This window comes from Bos indicus x Bos taurus, chromosome 15 (genome assembly GCF_003369695.1).
Source record: "Bos indicus x Bos taurus breed Angus x Brahman F1 hybrid chromosome 15, Bos_hybrid_MaternalHap_v2.0, whole genome shotgun sequence".
Taxonomy (NCBI): domain Eukaryota; kingdom Metazoa; phylum Chordata; class Mammalia; order Artiodactyla; family Bovidae; genus Bos; species Bos indicus x Bos taurus.
This window is the reverse complement of record NC_040090.1, coordinates 6,536,333-6,563,386: the sequence shown is the minus strand read 5'-3', so window position 1 is coordinate 6,563,386 and position 27,054 is coordinate 6,536,333. Positions and strand designations below refer to the sequence as shown.

Below are 27,054 nucleotides of genomic sequence, written 5' to 3'. Positions count from 1 at the left end.
GATATTACGGAGTTGATGGGGTGACTGAGTAACTATACACTCACACACACACACACACATACCCCTGTGCATAAGTTTTCGGTATCCATCAACCCCTGTGCTGACCTCAGGCTCCTGGTTTTCACAGCGTACATTCTTGGTGGACTGTGCTGCTGCCTTCCCCTTTCTGGCCGAGCTGGGTCTTCCGGACACCCTGCAGTGTATGTCTGTGCCTGGTGAACCTTCCTGTGATGAGCCAGGCCCCTGTGACCCTTAGACCCTTGAATCTGCAGATACGCAGGGCCAACTCCTTATGCATTCAGTGAGGCTGACTCAGCTCTGGCCAGTAGAGTACTCCATCCCTGAGACATACTGAATGGAACGGTTTACAGATGGAACTTCCCTAAGAGATTTTTATTCTGAAATTACAAGCTCTATGAGCACGTGAGTGAAGCTGCTATTTATCATCTAGTTGCCTAGTGGAGTCAGGGAAACCAGGCTGAGGTGGGCTGGAGGGATGTGGCCTGTGGGAGTCCTGAGGCCTTTGTTTGCATCAACAGGTTAACCTGGCCATTTTTGTTGCTTGAGCCAATAAATTTCTTTCCTTTTTTTTGGCTGCACTGTGAGCTGTGTGGGATCTTAGTTCCCTGACCAAAGACTGAAACTGCACTCCTTGCATTGGACTCAAGGCATCTTAACCACTGGACTGCCGGGGAAGTATCTAAATCCCATCTCTTAATTAAGCCAGTTTGTTGGGCTTGAGTATGCAACCATGATATACAATGATATATATATATATATATATATATATATATATATATATATATCTACATGGTTATAAAATCACAAGTTCTCTCTCATCATTTCATTTTTACCTCCTTGTTTAAATCGGTTTCCTTATTTTTATGTAGAAAAATAGAACTCAGTATATGTGCATGACATATTAGAAATTCTCCAGGTTCGCAGGCCCAGATCTGGATCCTGGTTTTGTCATTCATCAGTCTTGGGCAAATCGGTTAAACCTGAACTTCACTTTTCTATCAATAAAATGGGATTGTTTTTTGTTTATATGGCTGTTTTATGGGTTGAAGCTAATGGATACATCAGCAGATGATGTAGTAGGCCACCAATTAATGCTCTACTATTAGGTGGTAAATAGGGCTTCCCTGATGGCTTCCCTCAGTGGTAAAGAACCTACCTGCCAATACAGGAGACACAGGTTCAAACCCTATGTTGGGAAGATCCCCTGGAGTAGGAAATGGCAACCCACTCCAGTATTCTTGCCTGGAGAATTCCACGGACAGAGGAGCCTGGTGGGCTACAATCCATGGATTCACAGAAGAGTCGAACCCAACTTAGTGACTAAACCACCTCCACCACCTTATACTATCTTGACAGCTTTTACTCTGTATGGTTGTCTATAGGAGCACCTCTTTCCAGGCGACACCTCTTAACCACCATGGTTTCCAAGTTGATCATGGCCTTGACCAAGGACAGTGCAGAAAGTTTTGGGAAAAGATGAAAGATGAGGAGGTGGACAGGAATTTGAAAGCTCAAATGGTGGAGGAGATGGAATTAGCCTTTTTAAAAAACATTTGCCACCGCAGAATTCTACACCCACTTTCTATTTATAAATATCCTTGTCTCCCGGCTTTGCTCCTCCTGCGGAAGACTCCAGCGGAAGAGAACAGATACAAAGAGCAGCTGGGAGCAGGTACAGACGCGCAGAGCAGAGGAGGCTGGAGAATCGCCTGCCTGACGTGGGTCAGGTGCATGAATTTACGGATTCTGGGGCAGGACGTCTCAGGAAACTTACATCAGAAGGTGATTTGTCCCTTGCCAAAAGCCTGCGCTGGCAGAGGAAAGGGGCAGCCATCCTCCGTAACTGGATCCCGCCACAGAGCCCCTGCTTTACTGCCCCCTGTCCTGCGCTGGTGGCGGGAAGACAAGATCGAAGGCCACCACGACAGCTGAGCAGAGATGACGCACCAAGGCGGTGGGGACAAAGGGAGGACGACAAACTCAAGAGGCACCTGAGAGTCCAGCCCCGACTTCTGAGAAGAGGGAGGGGTAGACAGGACTCGGGGTCATCTCTGGGCTTTCAGCCTGGGAAACAGGGTGATCCGCAAGTGCGGAATAAAGTGTGAGAACGCGAGCAGCAGCGCAGGCTCGGGGAGGTGGGCTGAGATGTCACCGAATCTGAAGATCCTGAGTAAGCATTTATTGAGGACTGTGTGTTAGGGACTGTCCTGGGTGCTTGCAATAGCGCAGAAAAACAGCGCTGAAGAAATGTGAGGACTGTCAGTGGAGACGCAATTCCACTTTCCCTCAGCCTGCCACCTTCACTAGTGCTGTGACTTTGCCCGCGTCATCTGCACTGGTACAGTGTCACCTTACCTTCTAGTTCTTAAATAACCACGACAGCGACCACATTCCAGTTACTGTGACACTGGACTCAAGTTTATGCTCCAGTAAGAGGAGTATTCGGAGAAGGCAATGGCACCCCACTCCAGTACTCTTGCCTGGAAAATCCCATGGACGGAGGAGCCTGGTGGGCTGCAGTCCATGGGGTCGCTAAGAGTCGGACACGACTGAGCGACTTCACTTTCACTTTTCACTTTCATGCATTGGAGATGGAAATGGCAACCCACTGCAGTATTCTTGCCTGGAGAATCCCAGGGATGGGGGAGCCTGGTGGGCTGCCGTCTACAGGGTCACACAGAGTTGGACACGACTGAAGCGACTTAGCAGCAAGAGGAGTATTACCCTCATTTTAGAGATGAAGAGCCTGAACCTTAATACAATTAAATAACTAGTCCCAGGTCACAGGGCTGCTAAGTGACAGAGGTGGGAATTGCTCCCCTCCTGCCGACCTGCCCTTAGAGAACTAGCTCAAAGTCCATTCCTCCATGAAGTCTTCCCGGAGTCCCCCCAACTGTATGTGAGCTTTTCCTCTTGTGGATCCCAGGGAGCTTGGTTTCAACTGGCACATTCTGCCTGTCCAACAGGCATCACTGCAAGTATACCAGGGTTTGCTTTTTTTTCTTTGGCCTCAAAGAAAAAAAATGCAGGGTGGGGCCTTAGTTCCCCAACCAGGGATCAAACCCATGTTCCCTGCACTGGAAGCGTGGAGTTTTAACCACTGGACTGGCAGGGCACTCCCAGGCCTTGGTTTTTCACACATGGTTCTATTTAATCCTCCCCACTTCCTTAGTTCTGATGCTCTCGTCAGACTCCGTCCTTTCCTCAGTGCACAGGCAGGCCCAGGGGCCATGGAGATGCAGTACCTCCCCACTGCCCCCGTGGCAGGGCTTCTCGCGCTGAGTGGCTGAGGGTTGTGTATAAACTCTAAGTGCGGTCCCCTCGGGAGCAAGGGTCTGAGATGCTGGACTGCAGGAGGTGGGGAGCTGTCTGACGTGAGGCGCGGCTGTCGTTGCATTTTCACCTCCTTTTTCGCTTCCAGCCAGAGGACACTCACCAGTCTTTGGGGTGCCAGCAAGGCAGGGCTGCAGACAGGATGGAAAGTCAGTAGGCACACTTCTGCTTCTTGTCCTTATCTCACCTCTAGCTCTTCGTACTACTCAGTTTGGAAATAAAAACTGCAAAGCCTAATAGATTTTTCCGTGGAAATGTGGCATTACCAGGGAACAGTCCATTCTTCTGGCTGCCCGAGGGAGGCAAAAATTAGTGCTAGAAAAGGTTCTCTCACCCCAGGCAGCTTCTTGGATTTTGCATGGGGCGGGTTTATTTCCTTACTTACTCTCCCTCGGGTAGTTGGTGCGTCTTCAAAAACTCTTCCAGGTCACATTTTTCTTTCTCCCCCTTTTCCAAAGCACTGTCTTCAGCCATTTTTGGTGTGTGGTACTAATCTGAATCTACTTGGAAACATGCTTTTTTGGGGTGGTAGTAAGTTGGTTCCAGAACAACTGTGGTTTTTAATACAAGATTTGACTAATTGATCCCAGACAGGAGACTGGGGCCCCGGCTGCAGAGGAATCCACTTATGAGACCGAGGCAAAAGGGCTTTTCAACATTTCCTCTCATGACAATGTGTTTGGAAGACCTGCCTTCCCAAGACAGCGTGGGAAGGCAGTGAACAGAGGAGGAAGCTGACTCATATGGACAAAGTTGGTTGGAAGGGAAACAGTTGCTTTAGAAAACTAATTGCTGCTACTAGCCAAGATATTCTTCTGCAAAGATTTCTCTTTTTTTGGGCTGGGGGGGCACTGGTGGCAAAAGGATCTTTCCTTTGAAACTTTCTCTCTAGGACAAAAATCAGAGTTCAAGACTCTAATTCTCTCAAGTCTGATGAGACAATAAAATGAGGGATCAAGAGAGGGAGAAAAAATGAGATGTCACATATGACATCCTTAACCCTAAAAAAAAAAAAAATCTCTCTAGAGGAGTGAGACACCCATCTTTGTCTACTTTCAAAAACAAACTCCAGAGCAATTCTCTAGCAGCCCAGTGATCAGAACTCTGTGCTCTCACTGCCAAGGGCGCAGGTTTGATCCTTGGTTGGGGAACTAAGATCCCAGAGCTGCATGGCTCCACTGAAACTAAAAAGAAAACAAAACAAAACAAAACCACCCAAAAGTCCAAAGATACAAATTACTATGGCACCTAGGGAGGCAGCACAAATGAACCCATCCAATAGGCAAGTATGTTTCAGAAGAATCCACTGAGGGAATTCCTTGGTGGTCTGGTGGTTATGAGTCCATGCTTTCACTGCTGAGAGTCCAGGTTTCATTTCTAGTTACAGAACTAAGATCCCATGAGCCAAGGCAAAAAAAAAAAAAAAAAAGAATCCAGTGAGGAGCTGACATGTAAATAAATCACTTTCAAAAACTGTTAGCCTTCAAATGGGGAGTAGATGTACTGGACTGATGTGCTCATAGGAATAAAGCCTTCCCATACAGTAAGTGTCCCATCTGTATAAATCCCAATAGCCTAGAAAAGTAACGGTGATCATTTCTATCTTCAGTTGCTTCACCTATTTATCATTCTGCAGAGGCAAAAGACCAGGTCTCTTCTAATCGAAGACCGTTTTACACTATCCTGCAGAAGGCTCTTTTCTTTGGTCCACTGATTTGACTACAAGGGAGGGCACCTGTCCTCAGATGGATGGACCCCTTACCATTCGGTTGACTGGCTACTTTCTCTCAGCATTTCATTGCTCCTAGGAAGCAGCAAACATGCCTTGGAATGTGACTCGGGTTTGAACTTGGCTCTGAAACATACTAGCTATATAATTCTGAATGAGTTACTTGAGTCTCATTTTCTTTATTTCTAAAGTGGAGACACCTACTGTACCAAAGATTATGAGAAGTCAAGCTTCCATGGCAGGCGGTACAGTCACTACCATTGTTCTCCTCGCTTGCCACGTGTCTGCCACGCACGGCACCTTAAACTGACCAACTTCACGCACTCTCACTTCACCAGCTACACTTTTCCCATAAAGCCCAGGGAGGCTGTTTCAGTGGGCCTGTTTTAAAGGGATCAATATAATTTTTTCCCACAGATTTTCAGATCAGAGAGAAGCGATGCTGCTGCTGTGTAAGCCCTGAACTCAGTGTGTGGTGTAGTTTCTCTTCTGTCTGTTTAGTTGGCAATATCATTACAAGCCTTGGGGGAGGAAGAGTTTGAAGGCAAAGATCTTGTCCAGCTGAGAGGACTTAAGAGAGACTTCACAAAGAGATGACCCTAGAACTGAATTTTACCATATAGGGAACACTTCAAGGGGGAGAGGGAAGGAGGACATTTCTAGAGGAGGAAATCACAGCAAAACTACAGTATGTTTAGGTAACATGAGAAGCTGGGATCCAGGACTAGGTTTAAAGTTTCTTTCATCCTAAAGTTGTCTGTATAGCCTGGTACTTTTACAAGCACCCAAGTCCCAGGAAACTCCACATTCTCTCCTTCAGTCAAGCTTCAGTGACCAGCACACTCCCCAGAGGGAATACTTCCTGGCAACTTAGCTCAGCCCTGCCAAGCCAAACCACCTGTACCAGTTTCACAAGTACAGCCCACAAGATAACGCTTATCTGGGTTTACATGATTTACATTATGAGTCACTTCATTTTTTGTGTGTCTCTTAAAAGTACCTACATACCTGCATTTACCAGCCCCAGAATAAACTTCTGAGTATGTTAATGGCTTATAAAATTTCATGGAGGACCACAAATGTAGTCCTCTTGCCTGAAAAATCCCATGGACAGAGGAGCCTGGAGGGGCTACAGTCCACGGGGTCACAGAGAGTTGGACGCAACCGAACAATAAGCACAGGTGTAGTACCCTTATGGGACCGACAGCCTGGATGCAGTGAGCTGGATCGGCCAGTGTGCTGACTAATCCCAGGCCTTGGTGAAATTTTTCCACAGCCCAACTTTCAAAGGCAAAACCGGAGCCTTGGCGCCCTCTGGTGGCAGACTGGTTCTCATAGTCAGACAGGCTCCCCAACTAGGCAGGCGTGTGTGAAGACAGAAGCCACAGGTCATAAACATGGCAGTTTCCTAGATCATCTTTACTTGAAGATTTTTTTTGGGGAAAAAAAAAGTAGGTAATGCAAAACATTTTTATATTAAAACAAATGCAGATAATATTGAATATAAAATTTACATTGCTTTTTGAGACAAAGAGACATCAAAGACATTTCAAAGTAAGCTACTCACGAGCTTCAGGCTATATACTCTTAAACTCGGCGTGTGGGGGCGAGGAGAGGAGACCCTGCATGCTCAGTCTAACACTGTGGGTGCTGCTGCTTTGACGGGAAGTAGCGAATTCTTCTGAGAAACAGCAAATGACGCGTTTACTCATTTGGCAACAACCCAGTGGATTATAAGTAAAACCAAATGCTTTCTCATTTTAAGAGCATTTTAACCTGCTTGGAAAAGGCCTGAGTAAAATAAGAGCTTTATGTTTGAGTGGATATTTATTTCCTTCTAAAATGATTTTTCCCCTACTATGAATGTTAACATGCCTAACTGAGGGTATGACATGCGAGCTGGTCAGTAGTCTAAGAACCCTATGGATGTAAGTCTGCACCATCAGACGTGAGGTTACAAGTATACCTTCCAAGGGTGTCATGAGGAATGGAAAACAAACTGCTCACCTTCTGCAAGGACAAAATGCGAACAAAACAAAAACCGAAGAACAAGAGATTACATGCAGTTAGAACTGTATAATGATGTAATTTAGGGACTGGCAAGGCTAATGCTACAGTATTTGCTTTTCATACTTCATATGACAATAAGAACCTCTGTGAGGGGTGAAAAAGGAGACATTACACTTCCTTTCCAAATCCTGCTTTTTCTCTGTAACTGTCCTTTTTTCTTGTTGTTGGCAACACAATTTCTTGCTTTGCAATAACAGCGTGCAGATTTTCTAGGGTAGGTTAGGCGTGTATTGTCCTTTCTGTGAGGTATGAGAGCCAGGGTTAGTTGAATGTGCTAAGAAGAATATGCTGGGAGGCAGGTTCCAGTGGATGCCGCTGAGTTTTAAGGTCTACCAAAGAAAAGGTAGTTTATGACTTCCCGTATCATTTGCCTTATTCATTTTCTTAACTTTTGCATTTTCTTTCTTCATGGGACTGTACTCTCTTCATTTTACAAAACCTTAAATTGAGACTCAAATTGCATGACAACTTGCCGGTACCTTTAGGTAAATGCAACTTCTGAAGTAAAATAACCTGGGGTTAAAATGTCCCATTTCAGGGGGGAGTATCAGTGGTAAATCATGTGCTGGGAAAAAGAACAAAAAAGGCAGACACCAAACACCTCCATTTTCCCAAGATTAAATGATTATTAAAAAAAGCGCGCCACACTGTATAGAAATCAACATTCTCTCCCATAATTCTGTGCGTCTGGGACTATAGAAATGTCACTGTCCCTGCCCCACATCTTCAAATCAACATTCTCAGGTCACAACAGTAGGTCTTCCCAAAGGGGACCTTCCGGAAAAACAAGCTATTTCCTCGGCTCATATTTCCCTGAAAGAAAAATAAAATAAATACAAATAAAGTCTAGTGTGAAAATGAGGTCAGCTAGTCCAAAGCAGCAAAGACATCCAACTGGACGTATTTCTGAGAAACGAAATGATGAAAACGACCAGACTGTCTATCACCATCACAGTGCAGATGTCGCTGCGCTATGGGGCAGCGACGTGTCATCTCCGACGCAAGCTGAGCCTCTGTGGAACTACCTACCATTTGACACGTGGATAAAGGCAAGTATTTCTTATTTAGACAGATGTTCCCAGTCCAGATTCTGGCTCTGCTATGTGCTAGTTAGCTGGGCTATCAAGTGTGTTAACTCATACCAAGTGTCGTGAATAGTCCTAACACGTAGCAAGCGCCAGCTTTTATTTGTATTTTGTTTTTTGGCTGCACGCATGTGGAATCTTAGTTCCCTGATCAGGGTTGGAGCTCGTGCCCCTTGCAGTAAAAGTTCGGAGTCAACCTCTGGACCACTGAGGAAGTCCCCATGTCAGCTTTTATTTGTTTTGAACCGAACGGTCAGATCTCTAGGGAGTACTTATAAAATCTTATAATTAAAGTAGTCATGTTGTCAGTTTAATTGAGCAGACTTAAGTGAGACAGCCTGTTCATAGATCCTGCTCTCCCAAATACAAGCTGTGTGATTGTGGGTTATGCAATTGGCATTATTTAACTGTTCAAAGTCCCAGTTTCTTCATATGTGAGGCGGAACAGTAAAGTACAGTATCTCTCCTCACAAGGTTACTTTGAGGGTTGCATGAGCTGAAACATGGAGAACTCTTAGCATGATGCCTCGTATACAGTGAATGATCAATTAACATTTGCTGTTGTCTTAAGCACTTAAAGGTTCAACTGTAAAGTGTCTGATACCCTAATAATTTTCTGTTTGGTTTCTTTCTATAGCAGAGTTGAATGTTCACATTAGGTCTGTCTGGCAACCATCCAAGTGTCCTGGCCTGGGTTCACAGAGGGGCTTGTTGGGTCCACTGAGCAAAAGCCCCCCAGCTTAGGCCTCTGCATTCCGAGTTCAGGCTGGGAAGCCTGAGCCCCGTGAACAAAGGCCTTTCTCATCGGTGTCTCCAGCGCTCTAATAGCGTGCAACAAAGAGCTTCCTCATAGGCCTTCCTCCACAGTCCTCTACAAAGTGTTTCCCACTCAAAAACAGCTTTCAACTGATGGCCACTCTAAGCGATTCCATGTTAAATTTAGCGCTCAGCCACTCATTATTTTGGTTCCTATTAAAGCTCTGCCTAGACTGATCAAGAATTTTTGGTTGGAGATGACCTACCCCATAGCAAAAGCAAACAATACACCGGAATCTGGACACCGCATGGACTAACGTGACTGCAGAAGAGAGCAGTTCTGCTGACACCACTGTGACAATGTTGTAAACAAACAACTATTGCTCAGCTTCTCTAAATATATTAGAAAATACATTTCAGAATATATTCTGACAAGTTACAAGAAGATGAGGTTGGAAAAAGTAATCTGAAATCGAGGGTATCATTTTAATAACCAGAATAACTGACTGCCCAGACCTTATTTGTAATTTGAATGTAACCACTCAAACGGGTTCCAGATCACATCCAGGAATTCTTCCTTCTTTACCTCTCCTGATGATTTCTAAGCAGCATATTTTACAGCTATGCCAGAGCGACATATGGACCACTGAAAAGGATACATTTAACTGGTAACTAAAGGATAACCTATAAGAATTAACCTGGGATCCCAGAAACTTTTAAGAAAACAAGCAAAAAAAACCCACAAAATACGAAGAGGGGAGAAGGAGAGAGGGAGGGAGGAAGAGAGAGAGAATGAGAGAGAAGTACCTCTTTCTGTAGCATGCACCAGCAATCTATCCAAGAAGAATATATTGGGGCATAGGGAGGGCATCCACCAGCAAGCCTGAAATAGAAAAAGGGATTAGTTACCGAAGTCAATATTTATAAAACATTCTCTCAAGAGCTCAATAGATCTTGGTCAAAATATTCTGCCTGGAAGGTTCCCTGAGAAGCAATTTTAGCGGTTCTATAGAAACAAATTCTGTTGGCACAGGGGAAAGACTGAGCATCCAAAACAGACCCCACTTTCTTACATTTAGGTTTTGAATCAACACATAAAGAGAAACTTTAGTTATGTATTTTCTAAAACATCTAGGTTTTAATTAGTGGACAAATGAAATTCTAGAACATAGTAATTATATGACTAAAGAGCTGAGAAAGGGAATTTAAAACTATGTGGTGTTCAAAAGACTCCAAATATAACAATGGATAGCGGTGTGAAACTGTGGTGACTACACGCTCTTACTCAGGCATAACTCCCGCCCACTTCTTCTCTGAAAGTGAAAGTTAGGCACTTAGTGGTGTCTGACTCTTTGTGACCCCATGGACTACAGTCCACCAGGCTCCTCTATCCATGGAATTCTCCAGGTAAGAATACTGGAATGGGTTCCATTTCCTTCTCTAGGGGATCTTCTCGACCCAGGGATCAAACCCAGGTCTCCAGCATTATGGGCAGATGCTTTACCGACTGAGCCATCAGGGAAGCCACTCACTTCTCTAAAAAAACTGCAAATAACAACAACACACTTAACTCATCCTTCAAGCCTGCTCTGGGCTACAATGCGGCAGCCGATCCGCAAATCACAGAACAAACACAATATGGTAACTGCTCACAACTCTCCATAGCTATCACCTGGATACCTTGTCTGAAAACAGTGACATGTCTAATGGTGTGCTGTGACGGGTACCCTAGTGGAACAGAATTAAATCACGAGGTTAAAACTTCTGTCCAACCTGGCAGTCACCTGGCATCTGGAAATCAATGGTGTCCATCCCCACCCTCGGCCCTCCTTCCCAATTAATACATGAAAGGTCAAGAAACTTTTCATTTTCAACCAAATTTTCTACTTTTCTAACTTCAAAACACTTTTTCCATGAAGCCCTGATGCAAAACAGGTACAGGTTGTCATTCAATCCCTAACATACCTTTCATAATGTTCGTAAGAGAGGATAAGGATTAATATAAAGCAAAGATGTGAGAGTGATCATTATTCCACTATTTTCAGAAAAGAACCTAGACTACTGACAAGTACATACTATTTATAAGTACTTAAGGAATATTATTTGTGCCCTTCTCTATTTCAAAACAGGCTATGAAGAGACTGCTTATAATACAAACTGATGGCACTGCTGGCGCATGGGGCAGACGGGAAAAATCAGGAAATCTACTCATAGCATCACCTGTGCTCATCCTCGCCAAATTCTACCAGGACTGCTCTGCCTGTCAGGCATACAGGCAGCCAATTACTAGGATAAGAAATGCAAGGCACTTACCCACAGTTGTTGACAGCCATAAGATTAGAGACAAGCACAAAGGGATAGGTCAACATACTGGCAAAAAACTGTAAGGAGGAAAAAGCAGCTCAGTTATTAAGTCATGCCTGGCCTCTCTCATGTCCCTCCTTCTCAGCCTTAGCCCTAGTGCCGCTATGCTCAAATGTGCCATACTGCTTTTGCCTTCTCTGTATCCCCGGTCAAGACTAAAGTACACATTCTGGAGTCTGGAGATGTTTCTCCCCTTACCCTGCAACCTTTTCACCAAAGGTCAGAAGACTTCTCTTATTCTGTGACTGAGCCTCATTCACATACAACTGAACTTCAACATTTAAAACTAAGTACAATAAGCATTTCAAAACAGCCCTGAAAAAACAAGAGAACACAAACATCTTTCCAAAGACAATGGAAGCTACTCCAAAAGTCAGCCACTGCAAGACTCCACGTAAGTAAAGAGACTGAAGCCTTCAGTATTCGTCCAGCAGGACACAGGAGGGGGCAGGGGCAGATCTGTGTTGGCAAACGCCCGCTGACCCCTCTGGAAGTTGACCAGCACCAAACCACGGGAGTTTGTTACTTCTGCCACTGTGATGCAGGGACTCTGGGTTGTTCCTACCTCTGACCAAAAAACAATAATGACACATTCCAAATTTCAAAGAAAACAAAACTACTCCTCAAAGGTTAAGAGGATGTTTATTTATTTATTTTAAATTTTATTTATTTATTTGGCTGCTCTGGGTCTTAGTTGTAGCATGTGGGATCTAGCTCCCCGACCAGGGATCGAACCTGGGCCCCCTGCACTGGGAGCTCAGAGTCTTAGCCACTGGACCACCAGGGAAGTCCCAAGAGGATGTTTAAAAACTTACTCCTGTGACAGCTTGGGAATAGCTCTTCATTTCATTCATGGTGGAAACCTATAACAGGAAGAAAGCCTTTATTAGAACGAGTGAGAAAATTAAGCTGGTATTAATAGCTAATTGTCCTCCCCGTATCAAAACAGTCTATTTTTGAATTCAAGTTCTTTGACAACCTGAAAATTAATTTACAGGATGAAAACATAAAAGACTGGCTAGGAGCATAAAAAGGCAGTGGTCAAAATGATCACCTTGACTCAACATTAACAGGCAAGTTCATATAAGACTAGGATGGCTTCCAGGAACTAATATAATGGCCTCAGGATTTCAAAAGCACCAGGAAGTGAGACTGGAAATCTTTGCCCGGGTCCTAGAAATACAACCCCCGGAAACCACGTTGATGGTACTCTTAGGGCCAAGTCACTCCTTCTGTATACACCCAGCTGTATCCCAGATGCTGTGGGGAAGATCAGTCTCTACTCAAGTAACCAAGCACATGGATTTCTGGTCCTACCTCTGGCCTGGGTGTGTTCTCGTTTCCACCATGCTATGGAACTCTCTTGGGTTCAAAGAGGTCTACAGCTGCTGAGGCTGCAGAAACATGACTTTTAGGGAAAGCTGATTCTCAAACCCCCGGCCCAGGCTGAAGTTTCCAGAAAGCCCAATGTAAGAGTCCCCTGAGCACTTCCAATTAGATGAAACCCCTGAATATACGATAGAACTGTCCTGCTTCATGGTGTCCTCTAACATTAGGCATCAACAAAGAAGCAATCTCCTTGCAGACGCTTAGGCTCACCCTGCCAAACCCTTTCCAGGTGCCTCTCTCTGAGGTAAGCAGCGTAGATCATTCCATTACCCTCTGAAAATCTGACCGTTAATATTTAGCTATATAATGGTGAGTCTCATATCACCAACTGCCATCTTACTGTAAAGCTAACCTAGCTGCCAGGCAGGGACCGTGCAGTCAGCACCAGCACATCTCATCAGGAGCCCAACCTACCCCACTATCCAGAGCGTAGGTATTGACGAGGTAGGCCAGCGAGTTACAAAGCCACAAGGAGATGATGTCACCGAGCAGGCGAGGGATAAGGCCCCTGCGTGAGGAAGCAACAAAGACAAGAGCCAAGAGGTGTGATCATTTGGAAAGTAATTCACTCATTTATATTTACTTATATAAGTCATACAAGAATTCATTTATCCTTCAATTAAAAAATAAACAAATAAAGATTTTAAAACATTCTAGAGAACTGAAAGGAACCGAATACCAGAACGTAACCAGTTCATTCTAATTAACACAATTGTTCTTGAAGCTAATCTCTAATGACTTGTATTCTCATTTTTAAAGTGAGAATTTTAAAGGCTACATCCCTCTGAGCTATGGCCAATGGCTCAACTTATTATTAATAACTATAATCAGGGAGGCAAATAATTTGCCTACTTCAGAGAAGAGACTTAACTATGATTATTGTTAGACTACTTGATATACAAATTTGGCCATGCAAAAGATGAGAAAATGACAAAGTGAAAACGGCCCAAACGTGGACACAGGTGAGAGGCATCAGAAGACACATTTCCAGGGCCTAGGTACGCTAGGTGAGGCCGTGTGGAGCACCGGGACAAAGGTTACCTCAGACTGAAGACCAAGGATTAAATGCCATTCTACCACTTATCAGCAAATGAACTTCCCAGAGCATCAGTTTTGTTTTTGTTAATCTCTAAAATGAGAATAATAGCTATCTTGTCTATTTCCCAGAATATTTATGATACTCAAACAAAAATCAACGATGTGGAAACACTGAAAATCAAAAAGGACCATTTAGCTAATAATGCAGTTTTTGTCATTAACAGAACTAAGGTAGTAGCCTAAGTTCTTCTAAAGTAAATTCAAGGGAATGAACACAGTGCACATACTCTGAGGATAAGAAAGACACCCATTAGATACCTCTCCATTTTTCCAAAATGAACTTTCCTCATTTCATCAACTATATAGCAACTGAGAACTTATTATGACAGTAGAGACTTGGACTGAATTTATTACTTAAAAAAACCCTCTCCTTTCAACCATTTCAGATGTGCAGAGCAAAAGTTTGGGATCTCTTACAAGAGCATTTAAGTCAGAGGGGCCAAAACAGAGTTTAACATGAAATAAACCAAAAGAGTACATTTTCCCTGAGGCTGAAACAAGGAGTCATGTCCTCATTCTCATTAAAGTGTCCTTCTCACACAAAAATCACATCCACAAATCAGTAATTTACTCACGCAAAAAATCCTAGGATGCCCTCTTCCCGATAGATTGTTGCTATGGAGTCACAAAGTCCACTAGGTTTAGAAGGAGGAAAGGTAAAGTACATTCAGATTACAAGGTTCAACCGCCACTTTGGACAAGGTTATACCCCCACCCACCTCCCCTTTCTACCTCCCGCATTCCGCAAAGACAGATGAATTCAGAAACAGAAGGGGAGATACTGCTTATGGCAGAAAGTGAAAGATACCCTTATGGCAGAAAGTGAAGAGGAACTAAAAAGCCTCTTGATGAAAGTGAAAGAGGAGAGTGAAAAAGTTGGCTTAAAGCTCAACATTCAGAAAACGAAGATCATGGCATCTGGTCCCATCACTTCATGGAAATAGATGGGGAAACAGTGGAAACAGTGTCAGACTTTATTTTTGGGGCTCCAAAATCACTGCAAATGGTAATTGCAGCCATGAAATTAAAAGACGCTTACTCCTTGGAAGGAAAGTTGTGACCAACCTAGATAGCATATTCAAAAGCAGAGACATTACTTTGCCAACAAAGGTCCGTCTAGTCAAGGCTATGGTTTTTCCTGTGGTCATGTATGGATGTGAGAGTTGGACTGTGAAGAAGGCCGAACACCGAAGAATTGATGCTTTTGAACTGTAGTGTTGAAGAGGACTCTTGAGGGTCCCTTGGACTGCAAGGAGATCCAACCAGTCCATTCTAAAGGAGATCAGTCCTAAGTGTTCTTTGGAAGGAATGATGCTGAAGCTGAAACTCCAGTACTTTGGCCACCTCATGCGAAGAGTTGACTCACTGGAAAAGACTCTGATGCTGGGAGGGATTGGAGGCAGGAGGAGAAGGGGACGACAGAGGATGAGATGGCTGGATGGCATCACTGACTCGATGGACGTGAGTCTCAGTGAATTCCAGGAGTTGGTGATGGACAGGGAGGCCTGGCGTGCTGCGATTCATGGGGTCGCAAAGAGTCGGACACGACTGAGCGACTGAATTGAACTGAACTGAAGGGTATAGTCACATGGGTATAGTCACATTCAGGATGAATTCTGGCTTCAGTGGTTGTGTGTGTCTGTGTAGGTCAAATGATATAAGATATATGCATTTGCTTTGCAAGCTCTAAGGCATCACAGACATGTAAAGTATTTGGCATTAACAGATCTCCTTGAAGACTTGAAAAGAGAAACACTTACCAGTACTTGGATTCTCTGCCAATGAATTGTACCATAGATCTCAGAGTGATCACTAAAGAATACAGAGGAAAGATTTTTAACCTACCTCCAGGTAAATTTTAATAGCCCTGAAAAAAAGTTTTGCCCACCTAAAGACACTTTTGGTATCTGGATAAATTGGATAAAAACCAAAACAAGCAAACCAAAAACACACAGGCAAGGCACTTTAGTGAACTCTCATGTCAACCTATGGAAGTAGACAGGAGAGATCATGATACAGAGAGAGATAAAGAGTCGAATTTCAGTTGTCCACTGCAGACCTACCGTGGAAGGGATGTGTGATGAGGGTAGCAGCAGAACGAGCCATCATCTCCCGAGTTGTCTAGAAACAATCAGCACACACACTTGTGAAATCTGAATAAATGACATTTAAATTCCGCACGAAGTCACTTTCTTACTGAAGAGTAAGAAAGTGGGTGACATAGCACTCCTGAGTCAGGATGAGCAGCCCGAATAGGATGCAATATGATACAATATCATTCTGGCACAGCTTTCACTCAGGGATTTCAACGTTATGTCTCAAAACTCTGTAAAGCAGATTTCTATTATCATCTCAAAGAAAAACAAAAGCAAAGAAACAGGTAAAGGGACTTTCCTGGCGGTCTGTGCTTGAAATGCAGGAGGTGTGGTAGCCTAGCTGGGATAAAACTATGAGGACTGTATTTAGATTATTAACTGGATCTCTCATTGTGAGTGATTTCAGAGACTCTGATATCTGCACTAGGCAAATGTCAGGCTCTATTTAATCTACACCAACAGCTTGAGGACAGCAGAACAACTTTGGTTTGGTTTTTTAACCACAACCCTATAACTAACTGCGCAGTATCCTGGAGCTCCTATATCTATCCCAGTTTATCTTTCTTATCCAGGATTCTGTAAAGAGGTTAGTAAAAAAAATTCAACCATAACACCTGGAGGTAAGCTGTAAATACAGAAGGTCTGTCGTTCATTTTTGCACTTAGTTAAGAGATCCCTCACCTCCACTCTATTGGTAGTTCTAAGAGCCACAGGATGAACTCAAGGAAGTTCAGAAAATATAAGACACATATTAATTAATACACGTATCTCTGTGTTCCTTGCTCAGTCACTACTCAGTTGTGTTTGACTCTTTGTGACCCCAAGGACTGTAGCCCAGCAGGCTCCTCTGTCCATGGGATTTCCCAGGCAAGAATACTGGAGTGGGTTGCCATTTCCTTCTCCAGAGGATCTTTCCGACCCAGGGATCGAACCCAAATCTCTTGAGACTCCAGCACTGGCAGATGGATTCTCTACCACTGTGCCATCCAGAAAGCCACAATATTATGTTTTTGAAGGCAGCTTTTACTGAAAATCATGACCTTACTATAGACAATTAGATAATATCAAGACTAAGAAATAAAAAAGAGTATTATTAAGTTAGGCGTGCAACCAACTCCAATGGCAGAAGACAGGGGTGGGAAATGAATGATGAGGGCATTTCAAAGTCAGAATAATGTTGTAAAAGCATTTCTAGATATATAACGTCCAACACACGCAGGGCCTCGGCTACTATATGTTAATACTGTTGGGCCAGAGATTTTCAACTCTAAGAAGTTTCAATAGAAACCTCTTCAACATTAAAGAGGAAATGAGTGGGAAAAATATGTTTCCTTGAAATGCATCAATTCCAAACAGCAAGCAATGCATTCTTCTTTCTATTCTGCATGCAGTAAAGCCCGTATTAAATCGAAGGTTTAATTTCCCTTGGAACACTGAACATACAGGCCTGATGATCCTGATTCCATAACTGCCACTCCACTCTGATTTAGAGAGATCATAATCATCTCACCTCTTTGATAACCCGGTCAAAGGAAGATGAGACTTCTTTCTGTACATTTCCAGATCCTGACTCCTGGAAATCAAAATAAAAGATCGCTATTGTGATGGTTTTCAACAGAACTGGTCAAACCGGTGGCCACCCTGTATAAAAACATTGTCCACGATGAAAGGAAAGCTGACTGCTTGTCCCTCTTCCTAAAGAGGACAACGAGCAGCAGCGGCTTGCGGGGAAAACGGGCTCAAGCGTACACACTGGCTTCAACATACCTCAGCCTTGTCACACTCCTGGTAATGCTACAAAGGAAGAGAAAGGAAGAGGATGATTAGGTCTATCATAGTGTCACTGAGACAGGACATAAAAGGAAAACCCTATTGATTGGCAGAAATTAAAATGGTTGCTTTTTGGGGGGTGGGTGGGGCTATAAATTTCCCATTAACTTCTATTTCTAATTAACACTTGGAAATATTAACATTAACAAGTGTCTTTAAGATGATCCTGTGCTAAGTTTAACATACTGATTGGGCAACTCACAAAAACTCATATCTAGAAAGAAAAAGGAGGGACTTCCCAGGTGGTCCAGTTGTTAAGACCTGGGTCCTGATCAGGTCTTAGATCCTCCCGCTCCAACTAAGAGCTCGCACGCTGCAAGTAAAAGATCTCACAGGCCGCAACTAAGACCAGGTGCAGCCAAATAAATTAAATATTAAAAAAGAAGAAAAAGGAAAACAAAACAAAACTCCAAGAGCGTTATTTACTAAACACACACTAACAAAATAAACCGGTAAAAACAGTGCTTCCCAGGTGGCGCTGGTAGTAAGGAACCTGCCTGTCAGTTCAGGACACGTAAGAGACACAGTTTGCTCCCTGAGTCAGGAAGATCCACTGGAGGAGGGCACGGCAACCCACCCCCAATGTTCTTATCTGGAGAATCCCAGGGACAGGGGTGTCTGACAGGCTACAGTCCATGTGGTCGCAAAGAATCAGACACAAGTGAAATAACTTCGTACATACTCAGAGGACTAAGGCCACAGAAAAAGCCTCAGGACTTTTTCACGGGAAAACTCAGGTCCAATACCAAATTAGGGCAAGATGCTTTCCTTCCCTACAAAGAACAGAGAATTGGTACTAAGCCTGAATAGCTAAACCTGCCTCTCTTTTCCTTTTGAATTTGACTGTTTCTGAGCCAAACAAGAAAGAAGATGCTTTCTTAATTCTGGCAAAGATACATGAAACTGCCAGAGCTTAGGCTGCATTGGAAGAGAAAATATTATTTGTGGGATATTTCAGAAATAGAAGATGGGCTAGGTGAAATATAAGAACCAGACAACTGACTTCCCAGACATAGTGAGGTTTAAAAAATAGACAACACTTGTCTTTTGCAAAAAGAACTGCGTTTCTTAAAAAGAAAATCAGAGGGAAGAGGACAAACATCACAAAGTGAAATGATGGTTTTTGGCCAAATTCCAGATCTTTGGCCAGAAATTAATTCTAACAGTTTCAGGCATCTTTAAAAATTCTCACTAATTTCTAGGCTTTGGTTTTCACTGATAATAAAATTTTCAACAGTCTCTTCTACATTATCCTGAACAGATTTCAATTTAATTCTTGTTCAGATATACAGAACTCAAGTTCCAAAGAATAGCAAGAAAAGATAAGAAAGCCTTCCACAGCGATCAATGCAAATAAATAGAGGAAAACAACACAATGGCAAAGACCAGAGATCTCTTCAAGAAAATTAGAGATACCAAGGGAACATTTCATGCAAAGATGGGCTCGATAAAGGACAGAAATGGTATGGACCTAACAGAAGCAGAAGATATTAAGAAGAGGTGGCAAGAATACACAGAAGAACTGTACAAAAAAGATCTTCATGACCCAGATAATCACAATGGTATGATCACTCACCTAGAGCCAGACATCCTGGAATGCAAAGTCAAGAGAGACTTAGGAAGCATCACTACAAACAAAGCTAGTGGAGGTGGATGGAATTACAGCTGAGCTATTTCAATTCCTAAAAGATGATGCTGTGAAAGGGCTGCACTCAATATGCCAGCAAATTTGGAAAACTCAGCAGTGGCCACAGGACTGGAAAAGGTCAGTTTCCATTCCAATCCCAAAGAAAGGCAATGCCAAAGAATGCTCAAACTACCACACAATTGCACTCATCTCACATGCTAGTAAAGTAATGCTCAAAATTCTCCAAGCCAGGCTTCAGCAATATGTGAACCCTGAACTTCCAGATGTTCAAGCTGGATTTAGAAAAGGCAGAGGAACCAGAGATCAAATTGCCAACATCCACTGGATCATCGAAAAAGCAAGAGAGTACCAGAAAAACATCTATTTCTGCTTGATTGACTATGCCAAAGCCTTTGCCTGTGTGGATCACAGTAAACTGTGGAGAATTCTTCAAGAGATGGGAATACCAGACCACCTGACCTGCCTCTTGAGAAACCTATATGCAGGTCAGGAAGCAACAGTTAGAACTGGACATGGAACAACAGACTGGTTCCAAATAGGAAAAGGAGTACATCAAGGCTGTATATTGTCACCCTGCTTATTTAACTTCTATGCAGAGTACATCATGAGAAACGCTGGGCTGGAAGAAGCACAAGCTGGAATCAAGATTGCCGGGAGAAATATCAATAACCTCAGATATGCAGATACCACCACCCTTATGGCAGAAAGTGAAGAGGAACTAAAATGCATCTCAATGAAAGTGAAAGCGGAGACTGAAAAAGTTGGCTTAAAGCTCAACATTCAGAAAACGAAGATCATGGCATCTGGTCCCATCACTTCATGGGAAATAGATGGGGAAACAGTGTCAGACTTTATTTTTTTGGACTCCAAAATCACTGCAGATGGTGACTGCAGCCATGAAATTAAAAGACGCTTACTCCTTAGAAGGAAAGTTATGACCAACCTAGATAGCATATTCAAAAGCAGAGACATTACTTTGCCAACAAAGGTCTGTCTAGTCAAGGCTATGGTTTTTCCAGTGGTCATGTATGGATGTGAGAGTTGGACTGTGAAGTAAGCTGAGTGCCAAAAAATTGATGCTTTTGAACTGTGGTGTTGGAGAAGACTCTTGAGAGTCCCTTGGACTGCAAGGAGATCCAACCAGTCCATCGTGAAGGAGATCAGCGCTGGGATTTCTATGGAGGAAATGATGCTGAAGCTGAAACTCCAGTACTTTGGCCACCTCATGTGAACAGTTGACTCACTGGAAAAGACTCTGATGCTGGGAGGGATTGGGGGCAGGAGGAGAAGGGGACAATAGAGGATGAGATGGCTGGATGGCATCACTGACTCAATGGATGTGAGTCTGAGTGAACTCTGGGAGTTGATGATGGACAGGGAGGCCTGGCATGCTGCGATTCATGGGGTCGCAAGGAGTTGGACACGACTGAGTAACTGAACTGAACTGAACAAAGTCTAAAACAGTCTTGTCAATCCTAAATTGGTCTTTCTTCTTGACTGTGTAAACTGCTTTTGATTCTAAGTGTAGTACCAAGACCCTGTTCTATTTCACTTGGCTACATGTGAACACATATTCCAGGTACCTGGCTACCTCAAGTTTGTCTTACTTTTCCTTTACATAAAGGAACTTGAGTAATTCAAGAGTAATTACAAGAGTAATTTCACTCTTGCTCTAAAACTACACATTAACCTCTTTGAACTAGATGACAACTGTTTTCCTACATGAAAACTTCCCTGGAGGTCCAGTGGTGACGACTCTGAGCTTCCACTGCAAGAGGCATGCATTTTTCCTGGTTGGAGAACTATGATTCCACATGGTGTCTGCAGCATAGATTGAAAAAAAATCTAAACCTCACTTGGTGTGGCTGGGAAATAGAGTAGTAATCCAGGCCCCAAAATATCAGCCCATTAACACTCCATCATTCTGACCCACGTCAAAGTCACTCAGCTGTGTCCAACTCTTTGCGACCCCATGGACTATGCAGTGCATGGAATTCTCCAGGCCAGAATAATGGAATACCATTTTGGGTGACCCTGACCCAAGGGCCACCCAAAATAGTGGCTCATCAGTCCACAGGCATGATGACAAGAGTAAGTATAATGAATAACAAAACAGCTTCCACAAGAGGAACTGACTGGAAAACCTCTGCAAATCAACTCAACAAAGTCTGAAGAGGATTTAAAACCTAAGCTAATCAGATCATGAAACTGCAACCAAATCATGATTTGCTCATCAAATGATAACACATTTTTACCCAGTAGAACTGGGGCACTGTAAAAGCTACTTTAAAAAGTGCCTGGAGGACTGCACCGAGTAGTGCTTGAAATAAACGGTTTGCAAACATTGGGAATTTAACACATTGGATATATAGATTGAAAATACTACATAGATTGGGTTAGCAAATACTGCTACACTTTTAAGAACTAGAGCACAGAAGGTAATATAGCTTTGGCGCCAGTGGGAGACGGAATAATGAACAAGAAAACCTATAAATTTTATATTCTCAACCCTACTCATACTGAACAACCTTCCCACGAACTGTTCTAAATGGTACAGAATTTGTACATGTAACACCTCCACAAATATACCAAGAGGCAATTCTGCTGACCTACACTGTAGCTGGCGCAACTGAGAGACAAGTACAGTCAAAGTATCTAAAGTTAAAAGAAGACAGCAAAGCAGAAGGATAACCATGAAAAAGATGTAACTGTGATGTTTTTAAAAACACTTTATGAGACAACTCAAACACAGAATAATTAAGGAAACGACTCATTACCTCTGTATCACCTACCAAGCTTTAACAGATGTTAACATTTTGACCTTTCTGCTTAAAATTTCTTGCCTTTGTAAAATAAACCAGCACAGATACAGCTGAAGTTCCACGCTTCATTTCCTTCCCTCTTCTCAAAAGTACCCATAACCCTTATAGTCAATGCACACACGTGGGTGAGGTTTTCTTAAAAAACAAACATTCAGATTTACGCAGTATAACACAAAAAGAAAGAGTGCACAGAATACAAACGCACAGTGCAACAAAGAATTAAATGGCAAATATCCACACAGCCATGATCCAGATCAGGGAAGATCATTTCCATTACCCTCACATCCCATGCCTGGTCTCCCTTCCTCTTCCCATAAATAAACACTATCCTGACTTTAACGTTTATCTTAAGTTAAAAAAAAAAAAAAAAGTTTGTCACAGAAAATATTTTACTAGGAGTAACACTAGGAATAAGAGGAAAATAAAATCAGAAATGTATGTTTTAACCAGCTTCCTTCGTCTTTTGAAGAATAAGATGAGTTATGCATGAATGCTTAGTCTTTAAGTCAAGTTCGACTGCAACCCCTTGGACTGTAGCCTGCCAGACTTCTCTGTCAATGGGATTTTCCAGGCAAGAATACTGGAGCAGGTTGCCATTTCCTTCTCCAGAGGATCTTCCCAACACAGGGATTGAACCTGAGGCTCCTGTCCCATCTCCCCCATTGCAGGCGTATTCTTTACTAGTGAAGGAAGCCCCAAGTAAGCTATTGAGGAGCTCAAATAAGTGCACTTAATTTCTGCTCAGAACACCTGGTCCAGAGGAAGCTTGTGTAGATCCAAATCAATTACTTCATCTTAGACAAATTCTCTTTGCTTCCCAGGAAAGAATTAACAACGAGTATTTCAAGTGCATATTTTTCAAGAGGAAGAAACGCCATGGATATAAATATATCTTCGCGATTGCTCTTAATCAGTAGGACAAACTGTTGTTAAAAGGTAATCTAAATCTATGGAAAGATGGATTTTCTTATTACCTGTAGAACTTTACCATGGACCACAGTTCCAAGGACGCCTGAACACAGTCTTGGAGTTAAGCCTGTGAACAATCCACGCTTCCCATCAATGCTCGCGATGTGCTGAGCTAAGAACACAAACCAGAGATTCACATCCTAGCTGAAAGAAATGGTCACACAGAAATTTCAAGAAAACATGCTTCTATATATTTTTTTCAGTGACTCCTGCCTATCACATTTGCCAATGTCATCCAATTCTAAATAAATCAAAAGACACTCACCATAACAAAAGAGACCAGGAAGTTGACAGACTTGCCGCCCAAAAATATTTCGTCCTACTGTTGGAGCAAGAGGCTCATATCCCACCTTTGAAAATAAGAGGATATATCAATACTAGGCAACATTCCCAGGAATCCCTGGGTTGCAAGGTCTTGAATAAAGAACAAATTTAGAGTTATAATTTTTAACACAAGTTAAAATGCCGTGTGTTTTCCAAGACAGGAACGAAGTTATCACCCCTGTCCATTTTTTTTTGGGGGGGGGGTCTTGTTTTATCTTAAATTCTGGCACGCGGTTAAGACTGGTTTCAATGAACTCCAAGTTTTCTTTCGGTTCACATTCTACAAAAAAAAAAAAAAAAAACATGTAGCTGAGATAGACTAGTATTAAACTGAAAACAGAATTAGGGAATTTTTGTGTTAAGAAAGCTACAGTTTACTGAGGATGCTCAAAAGTATTTTCTAAAGAAAATCTATGGAGAAGGAAATGGCAACCCACTCCAGTACTCTTGCCTGGAGAATCCCATGGAGGGAGGAGCCTGGTAGGCTACAGTCCATGGGGTCGCAAAGAGTCGGACACGACTGAGCGACTTCACTCACTCACAGCCAAATACATGAAGTAAATAAATAAGTATTTAAAAAAATAAAGAAAATCTAGCATTTTTTTTAAATATTTGGACAAAGTGAGATGACTAAGCCAGTGTCAACTTCATATTTGGCTAACAAGACAAACCATTCACAGGCAAACGCAGATACAGCTTGATAATTCATTTGGGAAACAATTATAAGCTAAATGTATTAAAGGAGCAGACAGTCATGAAAAATCTAATGAAGGCCATTTTAGAGTTAATTTCATCATTTTATCTCTGCAATATATTCAGAGTCTTTAGTGCCAAAGAGATCCTTGAGTGAATGAATGCTGTTGGACATGGTCTTGACTCTCTATTGCTGTGATTCTCAACCTATTCAACTCAAGAACTCCGGAAAGGCTCACAGTGCAACTATTTTTAAAACTGAGTATTTGGGAATTTCACCAAAACCCCTGAGACACTTGGCAACACAAGGATGTTGTGCAATCAGGATTAAGGAGTTTCTGAGGCAACAGTTCTGATTGTCACTAGAAAACCTTGCCTCCTGGATAATGACTAGGTAATGGGCTTATACCAGATTTATGGCAAAATGCTTCCATCTCAGATATTATCCAGCTAAAAACATGCCAATTCTGTTTTAGAGATATCAGAGTACATTTCAAAGATTTGTTCTTTTTGTATTTTTTGGCCACGTTATGCAGCTTAGTTCCCTGATCAGGGGCTGAACCTCGGCCCTTGGTAGTGAAAGCGTGGACCTCCAGAGAATTCCCTTTGTTCTTAATTTAAAAAAATATTTATTTACTTGGCTGTGCCAGGTCTTAGTAGTAGCACTCGGCAATCTTTGTTGTGGCATGCGGGATCTAGCTCCCTGATCAAGGATTCCCCCAAGGGGGGATGGGTGGGGGTCTCCAAGACTTAGCCACTGGACACCAGGGAAGTCCCCCCACTGTTCTTAAATAACTCATTTTACAATAGTTTTTTATTTATAGGTTCTGAATCCACATGGGTCAACTCAGCAACATGTTGTATGAATGAGTATCATAAACTCAAAAGTAAGAAATGGGGCCTTCCCTAATGTCATGCCTATTTTTGACAGAAAGGTGGATGGTGGGGACAGGGCTTCTATCCTTGATACCATGCATGATGTAATGACCTCAACACTCAACAAAAGTTTCAAAAATTAAAGACCTGTCCAGGGAAATTTAGAAAGGCAATTGAAAACACTCCTCAGTTAAAACCTGGCATACCTGCCTATGAATAGAAAATACCCCTTAAGAATTATTTCACAGAAGATTAGAAACTAATCCATATACTTAAAACTCTCTAACAAAACTTGGGCTGAACTGATGTCTAGCTCTGACAGGTGGGATTTTCACTGTCATGAGCCACATGGGCTGCTGCTGGAGAGCCTCAGTGCGTCCTTCCGAAATTTGACTCAGCAATCACTTCTGAATGAGCTCCTTGTGTTTCTCTGGGTATCTGGTGCTAAAATCTCGAAACAGAAAAGCAGCAATAACAGCAGCCAAAAAAAAAAAAAAAGAAGAAGAAAAAGAGGAAACAAAAGCTAATAAAACGTGGGCTCCCCTTAAATCTCAAATTTGTCTTTAACAGATTTCACACCTTGCGTTTGGGGCGGGGGACAAGAGAAGAACGCTCATTTCAGAGGAGCGGAGAGGGGAAAGGTTGGGAAGTCCTTGGCGGCGCCCAGCCAGGATCGACCTCGTGGAAGAGAAAACAAAGTTCAGGGGAGCCACCGGGCAGAGCAGGGCAGGGCAGGGCGGCAGTTGGGCTACCGGGAAAGGAGCGGGCCTCACGGCTCGGCTGAAGGCGAGACCTCGGGAAGGCCCACGGGCAGTGGGAGGTCCGCGGACGACGGGAGTAGTCCCTGCAGGGAAGGAAGGGGCGAGCAGCAAAGAAGGAGCAGCAGCATCCCAGGAGACTGAAGGCCCGAAAGGCTGGAGCCGGTCCTCAGGCGCCCTGGGCAGCGGCCACCGAACAGGGTGCCGAACGGGGGAGGGAATGGCGACGACTCGTACCTGGATGAGCACCTTCACGTACATGAGCGGCTGGGACAGGATGGTGAGACCGGAGCCCAGGAGCACCTGACTGGCCGCGTCCGCCATGATGGCACCCGCGGACGGACAGACAGACCGAGCCACCAAGCGACCGAGCCGGTCCCGGGTCACGTGCCAGGGCCGCCGGCTTCACTGGCCCGCCCGCGGCGCGCGCGCACGCACGCTCCGGAGCGCGCCTCCCGGCTCAGTCCCCGACCACCGCCCCGCCCTCAGAAACGGCAGGCGCTCGCGAGCCGGCGCAGACGTCGGGGCGGGGCTTACGGGCCCGGGCGCACGCGTCAGGTGCTGGGATTCCCCCGCCCTCCGCTAGGAACGGGCCACTTCTCCTGCGCTTGCGCAGGCAGAGAGCTTCCGGGTGGGGAAGAATGGGCGTGGCAATAGGGCCTGACACTTGTCAGCCAAGGCAAGGTCAGAGGAATAAAAGGAATTGTAACAGGATTCTTCGATGTTCTTGCCTCTGAACTTGAGCTTTTGGGATCACCAATGTAAGGTCCAAAGAATATTCAGCGTCAGAATCATAAATAATCTCAGTTCAGTTCAGTCGCTCAGTCGCGTCCGACTCTTTGCGACCCCATGGACTGCAGCACGCCAGGCCTCCCTGTCCATCACCAACTCCCAGAGTTTACGCAAACTCATGTCCATCGCGTCGGTGATGCCATCCAACCATCTCATCCTCTGTCGTCCCCTTCTCCTCCTGCCTTTAATCTTTCCCAGCATCAGGGTCTTTTCCAATGAGTCAGTTCTTTGCATCAGGTGGCCAAAGTATTGGAGTTTCAGTTTCCGCATCAATCCTTCCAATCAATATTCAGGCCTGGTTTCCTTTAGGATGGACTGGTTGGATCTCCTTGCTTCAGTCCAAGGGACTCTCAAGAGTCTTCTTCAACACCACAGTTCAAAAGCATCAATTCTTCGGAGCT

The 27,054-nt window shown here is 43.6% G+C and overlaps 1 protein-coding gene across 1 annotated transcript; it reads right to left on the bottom strand.

Moving 5' to 3' along the window:
* Nucleotides 1-6,483: 6,483 nt before the first annotated feature.
* MTCH2 (mitochondrial carrier 2) lies at nucleotides 6,484-26,389 on the bottom strand. Its single transcript, XM_027562362.1, has 13 exons — nucleotides 26,099-26,389; nucleotides 23,476-23,560; nucleotides 23,216-23,322; nucleotides 17,709-17,735; nucleotides 17,452-17,514; nucleotides 15,909-15,966; nucleotides 15,606-15,657; nucleotides 14,421-14,480; nucleotides 13,162-13,255; nucleotides 12,174-12,221; nucleotides 11,308-11,375; nucleotides 9,802-9,877; nucleotides 6,484-7,966 (listed from the first exon to the last, which is right to left on the bottom strand). Exons 1-13 carry the CDS (start codon nucleotides 26,183-26,185, stop codon nucleotides 7,880-7,882), a joined length of 912 nt encoding a protein of 303 aa, XP_027418163.1. The 5' UTR covers nucleotides 26,186-26,389; the 3' UTR covers nucleotides 6,484-7,879.
* Nucleotides 26,390-27,054: the final 665 nt, after the last annotated feature.

Bases quoted from the DNA above. Each gene is read 5' to 3' on its own strand.
- MTCH2 (XM_027562362.1), bottom strand. From the start codon at position 26,185: ATGGCGGACGCGGCCAGTCAGGTGCTCCTGGGCTCCGGTCTCACCATC. The intron at 23,323-23,475 runs GTGAGTGTCTTT...TTGTGTTCTTAG, and splicing joins TCCTGGTCTCTTTTGTTATG to CTCAGCACATCGCGAGCATT. The intron at 17,515-17,708 runs GTATGTTGAAGC...TTTGATTTCCAG, and splicing joins AGGAGTGTGACAAGGCTGAG to GAGTCAGGATCTGGAAATGT.